General features: G+C 42.2%; 1 protein-coding gene across 2 annotated transcripts in view; it reads left to right on the top strand.

Annotated features, from left to right (window-relative positions):
• Positions 1-13,556, top strand: part of LOC101740654 (fatty acyl-CoA reductase wat) — a 32,762-nt gene extending 19,206 nt beyond the window's left edge. For both annotated transcript variants that reach the window (XM_038019376.2, XM_062675351.1), the window contains 12 exons: positions 1,896-2,026; positions 4,514-4,636; positions 5,573-5,698; positions 6,010-6,155; positions 6,561-6,670; positions 7,234-7,311; positions 7,996-8,119; positions 8,912-9,037; positions 9,575-9,694; positions 10,991-11,120; positions 12,001-12,128; positions 12,649-13,556. In XM_038019376.2, the coding sequence (XP_037875304.1) occupies positions 1,896-2,026; positions 4,514-4,636; positions 5,573-5,698; positions 6,010-6,155; positions 6,561-6,670; positions 7,234-7,311; positions 7,996-8,119; positions 8,912-9,037; positions 9,575-9,694; positions 10,991-11,120; positions 12,001-12,128; positions 12,649-12,736 (1,430 nt within the window). In that variant the 3' untranslated portion in view covers positions 12,737-13,556. The remainder of the gene's footprint in view (positions 1-1,895; positions 2,027-4,513; positions 4,637-5,572; positions 5,699-6,009; positions 6,156-6,560; positions 6,671-7,233; positions 7,312-7,995; positions 8,120-8,911; positions 9,038-9,574; positions 9,695-10,990; positions 11,121-12,000; positions 12,129-12,648) is intronic.
• Positions 13,557-14,161: the final 605 nt, after the last annotated feature.

The following is a 14,161-nucleotide window of genomic DNA, read 5'->3' as shown; positions in this document are numbered from 1 at the left end:
GAAATATTAGTTTTTGTCTAACATAAATTTTCTTTTCAATTTTTTTATTCAAATGACTTGATAAATAAATATTTTGATTCAAAAATTCATTAATTGACATCCTTAGCAAAAACTAGGTATACTTAAAATTAGAAAAAAAACTGGCCCGAGGTCAAATTTTCCTCTGCAATGTGGCCCGACTATCAAATTACTTGCCCACCCCTGCTCTAGACCATCAGCTTAGGTAGGAAAAAATGTTTTTTTTATTGATTTAATGTGTTTTTTATGCATAATTTAAAAATAATATTATCATTCTTTACTTCTTCTCTATATTCTCTGTCTGTGGGAAATTTCATACTCCTCCGTCTGCGCAATTTTCGTAAAAATGTGTACAAAGTTTTTGCTTCGCGTATTAATATAAGACGTATTGCACCCGTAGGTTGGTTGATGGTTAAATATTGAGTCCACGACTTCATGCTCGAAAACGCGTGGACGCAATCACATAGTAAGCCCGCTGTCTATCTAGGCACGTACGTAGGCTTTGTCAAAATCACGTAATTAAATCAAATACCGAACTAATTAATTAATAAACGGGGACAGAAACGTAAGCTGTGATATTCAAGGTCCCATCGCACGGACGACCTCGGCGGAATTAGCATTATATATGTAACCTTTACAATAAATATGACACAATATTGTTATTTGCTGTAAAAGTTATTTGTAAGCACGTCACTCAAATAAGTTATGAATCATTTTAGTACTGAAGCCATAGCTCGCGGCATGCGATGGACAAGGTTGGGAATGGCTAATAAAATAATATTTTTTATATTCCATTTGGGGTTTTTTAATTAATTAATTGAGAAACTAGCTTTTAATCAATTCATGATACTAATCTTTATAAATAACATTTTTTTTATTGCCTAGATGTGTGGACGAGCTCACAGCCCACCTGGTGTTAAGTGGTTACTGGAACCCATAGACATCTACAACGTAAATGCGCCACACACCTTGAGATATAAGTTCTAAGATCTCAGTATAGGTACAACGGCTGCCCCACCCTTCAAACCGAAACGCATTACTGCTTCACGGCAGAAATACCTACCCGTGCGGACTCACAAGAGGTCCTACCACCAATAACAAATCAAAATAATTTAACCGCCCTCGCTTCGCTTCGGAAACATTAAAACACACATGAAACCAAAAAAATAAAATAAAATAAAAATTAAAAAATGTAGTCTATGTTCATCCGGGACAATGTCGGCTTCTAATGGAAAAAGAATTTTTCAAATCGGTCCAGTAGTTTCGGAGCCTATTCGAAACAAACAAACAAACAAACAAATCTTTACTCTTTATAATATTAGTATAGATAAATCAATTCATACAGAAGACAAATCTTCCAATGCTTTTAATGCTGGACATAGGTCTCTCCAATCGCTCAACATTGAGCAGGATCCTCAGCTTCTCTCATCTAGCTTTTTTCCCCCACCTATTCGCTGGTTACGAGGCTATTACAGCTACGCCCGGACGGGTAGGTGAGCTCACGATCTCAACCTCAGAGAATTTGCTAACACTGGCCCTAGCAAAAGCAGTGCTTCGCTGAATCTACCACCGGATCGGAATCGCGATACACTGAGAAGATACGACGAGAAACTCCTCAGTGGGCTGTGTCTATGGGTTAGTTCGCTCGCCGAACTCTTTTTCGTAATCGACGAGCTTGACGAGGACAGTGACCGGTGCTTGAGGGTCCCAAAAGCACCGAGAGTGAATCCGGGGGATCCGACAAGACATGTTTCGGGCAACGACGACTTTGCGTTGCCCTGGTCAGATAAGAAACCTAACTCTTGCCAACGCCCCTGCATAGATCGGCCAATTCGCTTATGTATATTATGTACCTAACTCACATCACTTTGTTCCAGGCTTCCTTGGTAAAGTTTTGATCGAGAAACTATTGAGGAGCTGCCCCGGCGTGGAGAACCTCTATTTACTAGTCAGACAAAAGAAAGGAAAAGATATTTATACGAGAATCGAAGAAATATTCGAAGATCCGGTGAGTGGGGTATTTGTGGCAAGCGCATACGGATTACTGATCGATCGCCGCGAGGGTTTAATGTTTATTTGCCTGTCCTACGAACCATAACGTTTGACCGTTTGACCGACATGTCGGACCGGTAATTTTTCCCAAGGCTTGATATTTGGCCACCCACCTTGAGATATACGTTCTAAGGTCTCAGTATGGTTACAACGGCTGCCCCACCTTTCAAACCGAAACGCATTACTGCTTCACGGCAGAAATAGGCAGGATGGTGGTTCCTACCCGTGCGGACTCACAAGAGGTCCTATCGCCAGTAATTACGCAAATTATAATTTTGCGGGTTTGATTTTTATGACACGATGTTATTCCTTCACTGTGGAAGTCAATCGTGAACATTGGTTAAGTACTTATTTCATTAGAAAAATTTGTACCCGCCTGCGCCTGCGGCATTCGAACATCGTTGCATCGCTAGATACGAATGCACCGGACGTCTTATCCTTTAGGTCACGACGACTTCTTAGGCCTACCCACGCTACGTCCTACTAATATTATTATTAACCTAGCTTCAAGATAAAGATAAAGATAAATAATTGTAAATAGACATGCTTTAACAAAAACCGACTTCAAATAGAAAAAAAAAGATATTCCAAAACAAATCAATATACACTAAAACAGTAATCATCGAAATCGGTTTGCGTAATATTGAGTTATTTGCGTTTCGGTTTGAAGGGTGGGGCAGCCTTTGTAACTATACTTGAGACCTCAGAACTTATATCTCAAGGTGGGTGGCGCATTTACGTTGTAGATGTCTATGGGCTTCAGTAACCACTGAACACCAGGTGGGCTGTGAGCTCGTACATTCAGTTAAGCAATAAAAAAAAAGAATGACCAACGACCTATTGAGGACCGATCTTTGTGGCGACGGTTGGGGGAGGCCTATGTCCAACAGTGGACCTCTGTGGGCTGATTTATATAACAACTGAGATAAACGTTTTATTATATACCTATATATAAAGTGTGTTGATGGATCGATTTGTGTCAAGGCTTGTGTTGTTGTGAATCGATCGGTAAATATTTGTTTGAGTGCAGAATTCATGCGGACGTCGGCAGAGTATGTTTATTGTTTAGTATTTACATATAGAATAAAGTTGTTCTCAAACAGATGTATATATATGTGCACTTGTTAGAGGCATATTGTAATACATCCCCCATACCATACATAATTTCTGACGCCTTCAGCTCTAACACTAGGAGCAAGCTTAGAGACCCCGGACCCCGTACTCGTCGAACTCGACAAAGAGCTCGACGTGCAACCTAACCCATGATCCAGCTCGCTGAGTTTCTCGCCGGATCTTCTCAGCGGATCGCGATTCCGATCCGGTGGTAGATTCATTCGCGAAGCAGCTGCTCTTGAGTTGTTAGGCCTCCTTCGGAGTCGCTCGGGCAGCTGTTAACAAATCCCACCCCTCCTGGCTGAGCCTTTGCTCGCCCAGCTGTCCTGCTAAAACTGCAAAGGCCCCGGGCCACCAATAATCCTGAAATAAAAATAAAAAAAAAAAACACCCTTCGATGGTGAAAAGGATTTGGTTTAAGGGATATTTCACACACGCGACATTTATCTTTGTAATTTTATTTGGTATTAGCATCAACGGTTCGATGTTTTTTATTGAACTTCAATAAATTTTACCCCATTCAAATAGCTGATATTATTTTTGTTATGGTGCTTATTTCAAAATTTTAATCTTTAAAGGGCTCTCCTGTAAAGATGCAAAAACTGTAGCTTAAGCCAACTAGCTTTTAGCCCTCGATATATATATATTTAATAGTGTTCACGCCATCATCAGGTGGACTGACGCTTTAGTGCGCACGGCGGGAAGACGTTGGATGCGGAAGGCGGAGGATCGCATTATGTTGAAGGCATTGGGGAAGGCCTATGTCCAGCAGTGGGCAGATAAAGGCTGATGACGATGATGATGATGATGACGCCATCATCGCATTTCAATTATAGCGACTGACACCTCAAAATTACATGAAATCGTATTTTTTTATATTTCTCATTGACTTAACATCCCTGAAGAGATTATCGATATTGTAATTAATATTTTCTTCGATTTTTGCGGCCCATAAGCGCGATTAATAGTAACTTTACGGTTAATTCTCGGGATTTTTAGTATTACATTACTTCGGATGCATCAAATTTTTATTTAGGTACAGTTTGTGGTTTAGGACGATTGAATTGTTCCTCGTCAAATCTTGCCTCGAAAAGCCTCATACGCACTGGCTGAAAATCCCTCAATAGTGATCCCGGAGTCAACGTATTAAATATAAAAAATATCTCAGTCGAAATTCCGGTCACTTTAATAACGAAGAATTAAAATAAAATCTATTTTATTGATCAAACATTGACAAGTACATAAGCGACCTAGTTTACCACACCATACCTACTTATTGACCATTGTAATCCGGTGTAAACGACTCGTTAACACAAATAAACTGTTCAAGGTTTTCGACCGCTTAAAAACACAAGTGCCGAAGTTTAGGCACAAGATCGTTGTGGTGCCAGCTGACTGCGAGGCCGCGGGGCTCGGATTGACACTGTCAGACAGGCATATGCTCACCGAAAAGGTAAGATACTCCATAATTATCTATTCTAAGACAGCATCACTACATCCTTCTCATTCTCGTATCGACTAAAGGATGCATTAGAGAAATGGCTACAGTCTCCTCCGATTACCACTAAGACGTCATCTCAGACCTCACCCATAGACACAGCCCATTGAGTTTCTCGCCGTATCTTCTCAGTGGATCGCGTTTCCGATCCGGTGTTAGATTCTGCGAAACACTGCTCTTGCTAAGACTAGTGTTAGCAACGTCGTCAGATTAGGGCCTTGAGAACCCAGCTACTCGCCGGCTACGCCGGCATAACTATCTAGGCTACCAGCTTGAGTAATAAAAAAACTAACCTCGCCACATTGGACTTAAGTTTCAGCAGTAGGTATAAGGGCTATTTCGGTATACAGCTTCGCGTACACAAGTATTTAATGGTGCTACAAAGTGCCGATTGTTGATCGCAGTACGCAGATTCCCTTTTGCTTCCTACTTAATTGCTAGTAGACTAGCCTATTCCAGCTAAGCCCGGATGAGTAGGTGAGACTCACGGACTCAATCTGAGAGATTGCTAACACTAGCCCTAGCAAGAACAGTGCTTCGCTGAATCTACCACCGGATCGGAATTGCGATCCATTGTGATGATGCATGTGTGTTGCGTTGTGTGTGTGTAGGTTATTGGATCCTACACCCTCCTCTCACTTTAAAGAAAACTATTAGTCAAACATTCATTCGCCGTCCCTCTTACCTTCTAACACGACATCTCCTATCTCTGTCATTCCTTGCTCCATATTTATTTATCCAATTATCTATACATTCCCTTCCTGCATACATGGAACATACTACGAGTATTTCATTTATATTCTTCAAGATCTCGCTGTCAAGCGACATGAACATAGGGGCGAATTTTACTAAGATGAGAATGAAAATAGCACTGGTAATTATTATCTGCAGGTGAACATAATTTTCCACTCGGCGGCCACAGTGAAATTTGACGAGCACCTTCGAGCGGCACTGACCACTAACGTGAGGGCGCCATTGCATCTGCTGCGGCTGGCGCGGGACATGAGGAAGCTCGATGTGAGTTATTTGATGATGAACCCACGTTCTGCTCCAGGTTTGAGACCCGTGGATGGACCTCTCGTTTCCTCAACCAGCAAACCGAAAACCGATTTTTGGATATCACTTCCAACGCTGCTGCCGCTACCTTCATACTTGAAGTTGCAATGTCGAATGTGCGACGACTGTTCCGCCCTCCAGACGGGTACGCGGCAAAAATTTAGGACAATCTGGGCATCTGGAATATCTGGTGGAACATCCTTAATAAGTCAAGCGTCTTTTCGCGATTGCCTAAAATCGTGGACGAAGTTCATAAGACATCACCTCCACAGGTTCTGATGCACATCTCAACAGCGTACTCTAACTCTCACCTGCCCAAGATCGAGGAGAAGTTCTACGCCTGTGAACCGACCTGTCAGCAGTTGGAAACCACCATCAGCAAACTTAGCGACGAGCAAATCAACGCAATGTTACCGAAGTAATTCTATTAGTTTCTTTTAAAACCACCATGGTGTCATATATATGGTGGCCTCGTCAGTGGTGGTGTTACCGGTCACCGTCCTCGTCGAACCCGTCGCTTGCGACGAAGGGCTCGACGAGCGAATTAACCCACAGGCACAGCCCACTGAGTTTCTCGCCGGATCTTCTCAGTTGGTCACGTTTCCGATCCGGTGGTAGATCCTGCGAAGCACTGCTCTTGCTAGGGTCAGCGTTAGCAGCACTCCGGTTTCAGCCCCGTGAGCTCACCTACACGTTAAGGTGAAGCTGAAATAGTCTCCCAAGGCTATAAGCACAGGTAGGAAAAAAAAAGTTGGTGTAGTTTGGTTTTCAATAAGCACCCCCAGTGGTATCCGATTTGAAAGGAATGCTTTCCAATTTTCAGGATTCTTGGACCCTGGCCAAACACTTATACGTTTACGAAGGCGCTAGCCGAGAAGGAGATCAGGGTGAACGCCAACGGGGTGCCCGTGGGCATCTTCAGACCGGCCATCGGTATGTATACTCATCAGTGCTATCACGTATTTATTTACTGGTCTACTGGTATAAGCCTGCAAAAAACTTTGATGTGCAAAGACAAAAGGTCTCTAAGTATTATACCAGCGTGTAGTCATCGACAATCAGCTTTTATCAGTGGTGAGGGCGCACGGATTGAACCAACACTCTATCTATATCTGCCACGACGCAATCTTGGGTTCTGGTTTCAAGGGTCGGGTTACAATTGAAACTGAGATCTCATGTCACAAAGATGGCGACATTCATGTTGTCTATGGGCCCTGGCCATCACTTAACAATGTCCGCTGAGCGTGATGTATGTAATTAAAAAACCCTCAGAATTTTTTTTTACGGGTAGTCTTACATAAAACAGATTCATAAAGGCATTTCTTGTCCAAACACCAGTCAACAAGTCCTCCAGAGCTTGTCTCTACAACTTAAGGGGACGTATGCTCACGTACACTCACGTGTGTTCACGGGTGCTCACACTTCCTGACTTTTCAACAACATGGACAGGAGCTGTGTCTCAGCCACTCTTACGTTGCATTTAAACAATATTTCAGTCACGTCGACCTGCAAGGAGCCATTGAAGAGTTGGGTGGACAACATGTACGGGCCGACAGGTGTCGCAGTTGGCAGTGGTAAGAAATTCCTTTTTTTTTCACACTTAACCGTTGGTAGCGGAGTTATTCCAAGTACCCGCAGACTAGAAGGCGAGCTCACGGGGCTGAACCAGAGAGAATTAGCTAACATTAGCAAGAACCACCACCGGATCGGAATTGCTACCCACTGACGAGTTCCGACGAGGAACTCAGTGAATGGCTATTAGCAGCCCTTACTGCTATGCCGAGTTGCAGTTTACCTTTTTTTTCCGTACCTAAGGTGATGGTCTGGAGACCATGTCAGCGTCGCCAGGCTAGTAGGTGAGCTCACGGGGCTAAAACCTGACGATGTTGCTAGCACGAACCCTAGCAAGAGCCGTGCTTCGCAGAATCTACCACCGGATCGGAAACGCGACCCACTGAGAAGATCCGGCGAGAAACTCAGTGGGCTGTGTCTGTAGGTTAATTTACTCGTCGAGCTCTTCGTCGCAAGCGACGGGCTTGACGCGAACGATGACCATTGCTTGCGGTACCTAAAAGCACCGTTATTGGATCTTGAGGATCCGAAATGACGTGTTTTGGGCGACATCGATTGTTTACCACTCTCAGGTCTGCAGGATGGAGAATGTAGTTACCGGCGGCAACAGTTTACATCTACCCTACAATAAAAGAATTTTGGACTCCAGTGCGAGTGCGACAGCATGATACCTGCGTCTCTTTCAGGTACGGGGATCCTCCGGACGCTGCAGTGCGATGGCTCCGTCACGGCCGACATAGTACCGGTCGATGCTGTGGTCAACTGTCTTATATGCGCTGCGAAATCGGTCCATAGCACATACGCAAAAAGGTGAGTATAATATAAGTGTAGTCTCCAATTTCCAAACGCAACATGTTTTCTCCTTCCATACTCCTTTATCATATACCATTTCTTCGCTCACTCCCATCTTACAGGTATCGACTTTCACGCAATCCATCCATTTCTTCTAAGGTCTACCTCTTCCTTCTCGTAACTTTTACTATTATATAAATATATAAAAATAAAATACAAATCTTTTATTTCGAGACATCATAGTGTGTTAGTATTACAAATAACTGAAGACCTATGTTAGTATTTAAGTAAATCTAAGTATATCAGCTCCGTCCCTGGCAGCCTGGGCATTTTTGCTGTTGCATGTTCTACAGCTGCTTGATGAACCTACCCAGGGTCGGTCCGTCCAGTCTTTCTGCTAATACCCTCTAGAACTCTAGACGTCGTTGGCACTTCCTCCTACTCTACTATACCATATTGTCATAATATAAGGATTATTAAACGGAAACTTCATAGAATCCTGCACATAATCATACGTTTATCACGTTAGGCAGTGGCTTGACTCTGCCCCTGGCAGTGCTGAAGTCCATGGATGACAGTAATAACTCACCATCCGATGAGCTGTATGCTGGTCTGCCTACCAGGTCAATAAAAAAAAATCACCAAAAAAACCACGAAAGTTTGCTTGGTGATCAATGGAATATCTCTTAAGTTTGTGCTTATATTAGATATTCCTTAAGACCTCATCAAACAGCTCTCGAAGCAATCCAGGCAACAGCACAGCGCACAGGATTCCGTTCAGAAAGTGACAAGTCATACGATACGTTTCAGTCGGCGGCCCATCGATCCACCGATCTTCAATTACGTCAGTTCAGTCGAAAACAGGATAACCTGGGGCGATTTCATGAAGCACAACATGGAAATGATCGATCGAAATCCTTTCAGTGATGCTGTGTGGTACGTAATGTTCAGTATCCTCTAGCCCTATACTAACTACTACTGTAGACATTTTTCTGCAGCTCTATACTGATTCGATCTACAATTTTTTATTGCTTAGTTGGGTGGACGAGCTCACACCGAAGCCCATAGACGTCTACAGCATAAAAGCCACCACCCACCTCGAGACATGAGTTCTTAGGTCTCAGTTTTAACAGTACAACGACTGCCCTGCCCTTCAAACCGAAACACATTACTGCTTCACGGCAAAAACAGGCAGGGTGGTGGTACCAACCCGTGCGGATTCACAAGAGGTCCTACCACCAGTAATAACGCAAATTCTAATTTTGCGGGTTTGATTTTTGTTACACGATAAGCATTATTCCTTCACCATGGAAGTCAATCGTGAACATTTGTTAAGAAAGTATTTCATTAAAAAAATTAGTACCTACCCGCCTGCGGGATTTGAACACCAGTGCATCGCTAGATACGAATGCACCGGACGTCTTATCCTTAATAAATCTACATCCATTTTATTGAATACTATGTACATTTCAGGTACATTTCCCTGCGTCTAACGCGATCAGCCATTCTGAATAACCTCTATATATTATTCTTACACCTCATACCTGCTCTACTAGTGGATACACTCGCAATATGTCTAGGAAGAAAACCAAAGTGAGTAACTTTCCTAGATCTTTCAGTTTGTTTTGGGTCCCTCATAAGAATTTTCAATGATTTAGATTTTAATAATCATCAATACTTAAGTCCTCATGTATTCCTGTTTTGAATCCCACTGGCAGGATATATACCCGTAAACGTCGCTAATCAGTAGCGCATCTCCGTTTGAGGGTAGGGGGTGGCATGCCCTATTAATGATTAGCTAGTTTCATTTTAGCAGCCGATCCGCAATAGCAATAAATCCGGTGGCATTTAGCTTCAGTCATATCCTGGATCAGTCCTTCAGAGGCGCACCTTGCCGTTCCTATATAGCACCTGATAAATCTCCAGCTTCATGCCGTGGTCCCGTTTATCGAGTCTCCGAAATTGCTTCACTGACTTACATCCTAGAGCCTGTAGCGATAGAAGCGTACATTACCCGACATTAAACACATTCCCGATCCTGCGGACCGTGGTAAACAGTCGACGTCGCCCAAAACACATAATTTCGGATCCTCCCGATCCATTAACGGTGCTTTTAGGTGCCTTAAGTACCGGTCATCGTTCTGGTCGAACCCGTCGCTTGCGACGAAGGGCTCGGCGAGTAAATTAAACCAGACACAGCCCACCGGATCTTCTCAGTGGGTCGCATTTCCGATCCGGTGGTAGATTCTGCGAGGCACGGTTCTTGCTAGGGTTTATGTTAGTAACGTCAGGTTTGAGCTCGCCTACTTGCCCGGTTACGCTGAAATGGTCTCTCAAGACCATCAGCTCAGGTAGGAAATAAAAAGGCGTGAAATATTGCACATCGATCTATGGAAAGAGGCTATCGGCTAATTTCGGATTCCCAGAGCATTATCTCTGTCGCACTAGCAGGAGTCAGGCCGCAAACTGCCGCGCTTGGACAACGACCGACAAACGTCACATACGAAGTGTGCGACAGAGATAGCGCTCTACGAAGCCGAAATCAGCCGATATTTTCTAACCAATCGACGATGTGGGATATATATCGGCGGGCACTGTAAGCACGATATGATACGTCACATCAATATATTTTATAGGTTTTTAACTTCAAATTAAATTTTACAAAAATCAAATTCAACTTTGTAAATATGAAATTCAATTTAGTAAATGTGTCATGTCTTCGAGTCATGTATTTTATGAGATTTCTTCTTTGTTTTTGTTTTTAGATTTGTTACCTTCAAAAGAATAAGTAGGTATCAAAAGATTTTCTAACCTTGAAATAGAGATTGAATTTCAAGTTTAGAAACCTATACAAACTAATTTATCGGTGCGCATTTTTTATTAAAACAGAATGCTCAAAGTTTACAAGAAGATACATAAGTTCTCATCGGTCTTATCGTATTTCACGACGAGAGAGATAAGTTTTTGCAACACGAGAACGAGGGAGCTCTGGGATCAAACGACCGTCGAGGATAAAGAGGTGAGTGCTTATTACGGGGCGTAGGGTGAGGTATCAGAGAACCTTAAGCTTTTGGTAGGACGGCTTGTGAGTCCGCACCGCGCTGCCTATTTCTGCCGTGGGGCAGTAATATGTTACGGTTCGAAGGTTGGGGCAGTCTTTGGACTGTCGCCGCGAGTCTGGTTGTGGCGTTGAACCCGCAGGAACCCCCCTACTCGGACTCGGGGATCAGACGTCGGGTGTAAGAGTGCAAAGGAGTGGGTAGGGCCCTAAAAATAGCCTTGGGCCCGCGGTTCGCAGTCGAGGACCAGTCCCACATGCCTTGCGCGTCACCTAGGCGCGGAAAACTCATAAGAGCTACGGCCCCCTGCCAGAAAAAAGCCTTTGTACTGTAAAACCTGCGTGCAACGACATTGACGTGATAGAGAAGACATTAATACATTCGAGATTGCACTCAATTGGGCGTGAAATACAAAACTCGTCGGTACATTTCAAGTACGCGTGCACCGGGCGTATTGTATACACTCGTCCACTCAGCTTCTCGCCGGATCTTCTCAGCGGGTCGTGTTTCCGATCCAGTGATAGATTCTGCGAAGCGCTGCTCTTGCTAGGGCCAGTGTTAGCAACGTCCCCAGGCTAGAGCCCCGTAAGCTCTTTTTTTATTGCCCTTGTAGGCAGACGAGCATACGGCCCACCTGATGGCAAGTGGTTACCGACGCCCATGGACTTCAGCAATTCAAGGGGCAGAACTAAGCCGCTGCCTACCGTTAAGTACTCTCCACAAGCCTGAAGCTCACCTACTCGTCAGGTTACGCTGGCATACCCCGTTTAAGGTTACCAGCTTAGATAGGAACAAATTTAATCTTAAGCGTAAATTTCACAAGTCACCTCGCGTCGCCAGCTGTTCCCGTTCAGCATGGCGGAGGTTAACTGGGAGGAGTACTTCGAGAGCTACTTGGCCGGCATCAGGCGTTACCTGTTCAAAGAGAGCGACGAGATGCTACCGAGAGCCAGGATAAAGTGGAAAAGGTAATGTTAATACTTACTTTTTTTATTGCTTAGATGGGTGGACGAGCTCACAGCCCACCTGGTGTTAAGCGGTTACTGGAGCCCATAGACATCTTTTTTTTTTTATTGCTTAGATGGATGGACGAGCTCACAGCCCACCTGTTGTTAAGTGGTTACTGGACCCACCCAATATATACCGAGCTAATAAAAGCGTTCTAAGACAGTAAGTACTTTTTACTGGTGGTAGGACTCCTTGTGAGTCCGCGCGGGTAGGTTACCACCACCCTGCCTATTTCTGCCGTGAAGCAGTAATGGATTTCGGTTTGAAGGGCGGGGCAGCCGTTGTAACTACACTGAAATCTTAGAACTTATATCTCAAGGCGGGTGGCGGCATTTACCTTGTAGAAGTCTATGGAGTCTAGTAACCACTTAACACCAGGTGGGCCGTGAGCTCGTTCACCCATCTAAGCAATAAAAAAAGGCAATTCCAACAACTTTGTCCCACAACCGTGATTTACCCGCGCTAATTTTTCTTTTACAGATTATACTATTTGCATCAGATAGCAAAAATTATTTTTCTGCTCCTGGCTGTTTATACTCTGTGGTCGATCTTATCGTTAATGTGGTAATTAATAAAACACAATGTATTTGTAATTAATTAATGTACGTAACGGTATATAGTATTATGAACGGGCTCAATAAATTTTAGTTTTAATACGTATTTCATTAATAAATTTCGATATTATATATTTTAATGAAAGGTTTTTGGTTACCAAAATTACATTTACAAATTTTGTTTCTAATAAAAAAAAAAGAATTTCAAGTCAAATATTATGTACATATATACTATACATATGTCAACTTAAATTCATTTCAACGAGTGAAAGACTATTTGGTTTAAGCGACATTCTTGCAACTTCTGTAAAATATTAATATTAAAAAAAAACCGTATATACAAACACTGAGTTGTTTTGTCTTAATATATACTGACACTGTACAATTATAGCACTGTCATTATTTTATTAAATTTCTTATGCAAGAAAGAGTCAAGCATTTTTTTATAGTTTTTTTCTGGTTGAAGACCTAGTCTTTATATACAAATAAAGTGATAGTGACTGACCTACACGGCAGTCGAAGGGTTAAACCAAATAGTCTTTCATTCCTCGATATAAAATATATCATAAACGAACAACTTTTACAAAACTTGCATTACTGTTCCATACCTCACTCGTGAACTAGTATTGTAACGGCAGTATCCAATAAAGTACAATGCATTTTATAAACGCGTATTAATAATTTAATTTTTCATTATTTTAATTTAAAAAACGGCATTATTGTAATTAATAATTAATTAATAGTTTTGGAAATATAGAAGATGAAAAAAAAAACACTTTTCATAATTGTATCTATAAAATATGTTATTTCAATAAATTTAAAATGGTGTGATAATTGGAGTTTTTTTTATTGAACTTTTATTTTAACTAAGTATTACTTATATGTTTCAAAACTAATTTTGATAATTTTTTGTGTACGTATCTTAAAAGTCAACTTAATTTTCATATATTTAAAAAATGTTTTGACTTTCCTAAAGGATTATATGACATTGTTTATAATCTATATATGTATGTATGTAGAATTGGGAATGTTGCACTTTTACCTTCCTTTTCCAAAATCTTCTTTATTTAATAATTAAAAACTAATTGACACCTTTTTTCTTACGCCTTACTCATTTAAACGCCATCTTGATTTTCTGTCATTCTCTTTTCACTTTCTTAATTTTTTCTCTCACTCACACTTTAAAGCTCCGTTCCAAACTCTTTACATACGTTCTATTCTTACCAATCCTACATGAAGGTCTCGGCGAGTAAGTTAACCCAAAGACACAACCCACAGAGTTACTCGCCGGATCTTCTCAGTGGGTCGCGTTTCCGATCCGGCGGTAGATTCAGCGAAGCACTGCTCTTGCTTGGGTTAGTGTTAGCAACGTCGCCAGGTTTGAGCCCCGTGAGCTGACTAGTTCTGTGAATATACTAGAATACGTAGAAAAAAAACCA

The sequence above is a fragment of the Bombyx mori genome, chromosome 23 (assembly GCF_030269925.1).
Source record: "Bombyx mori chromosome 23, ASM3026992v2".
Taxonomy (NCBI): Eukaryota; Metazoa; Arthropoda; class Insecta; order Lepidoptera; family Bombycidae; genus Bombyx; species Bombyx mori.
This window is presented reverse-complemented; position numbering and strand designations above follow the sequence as displayed.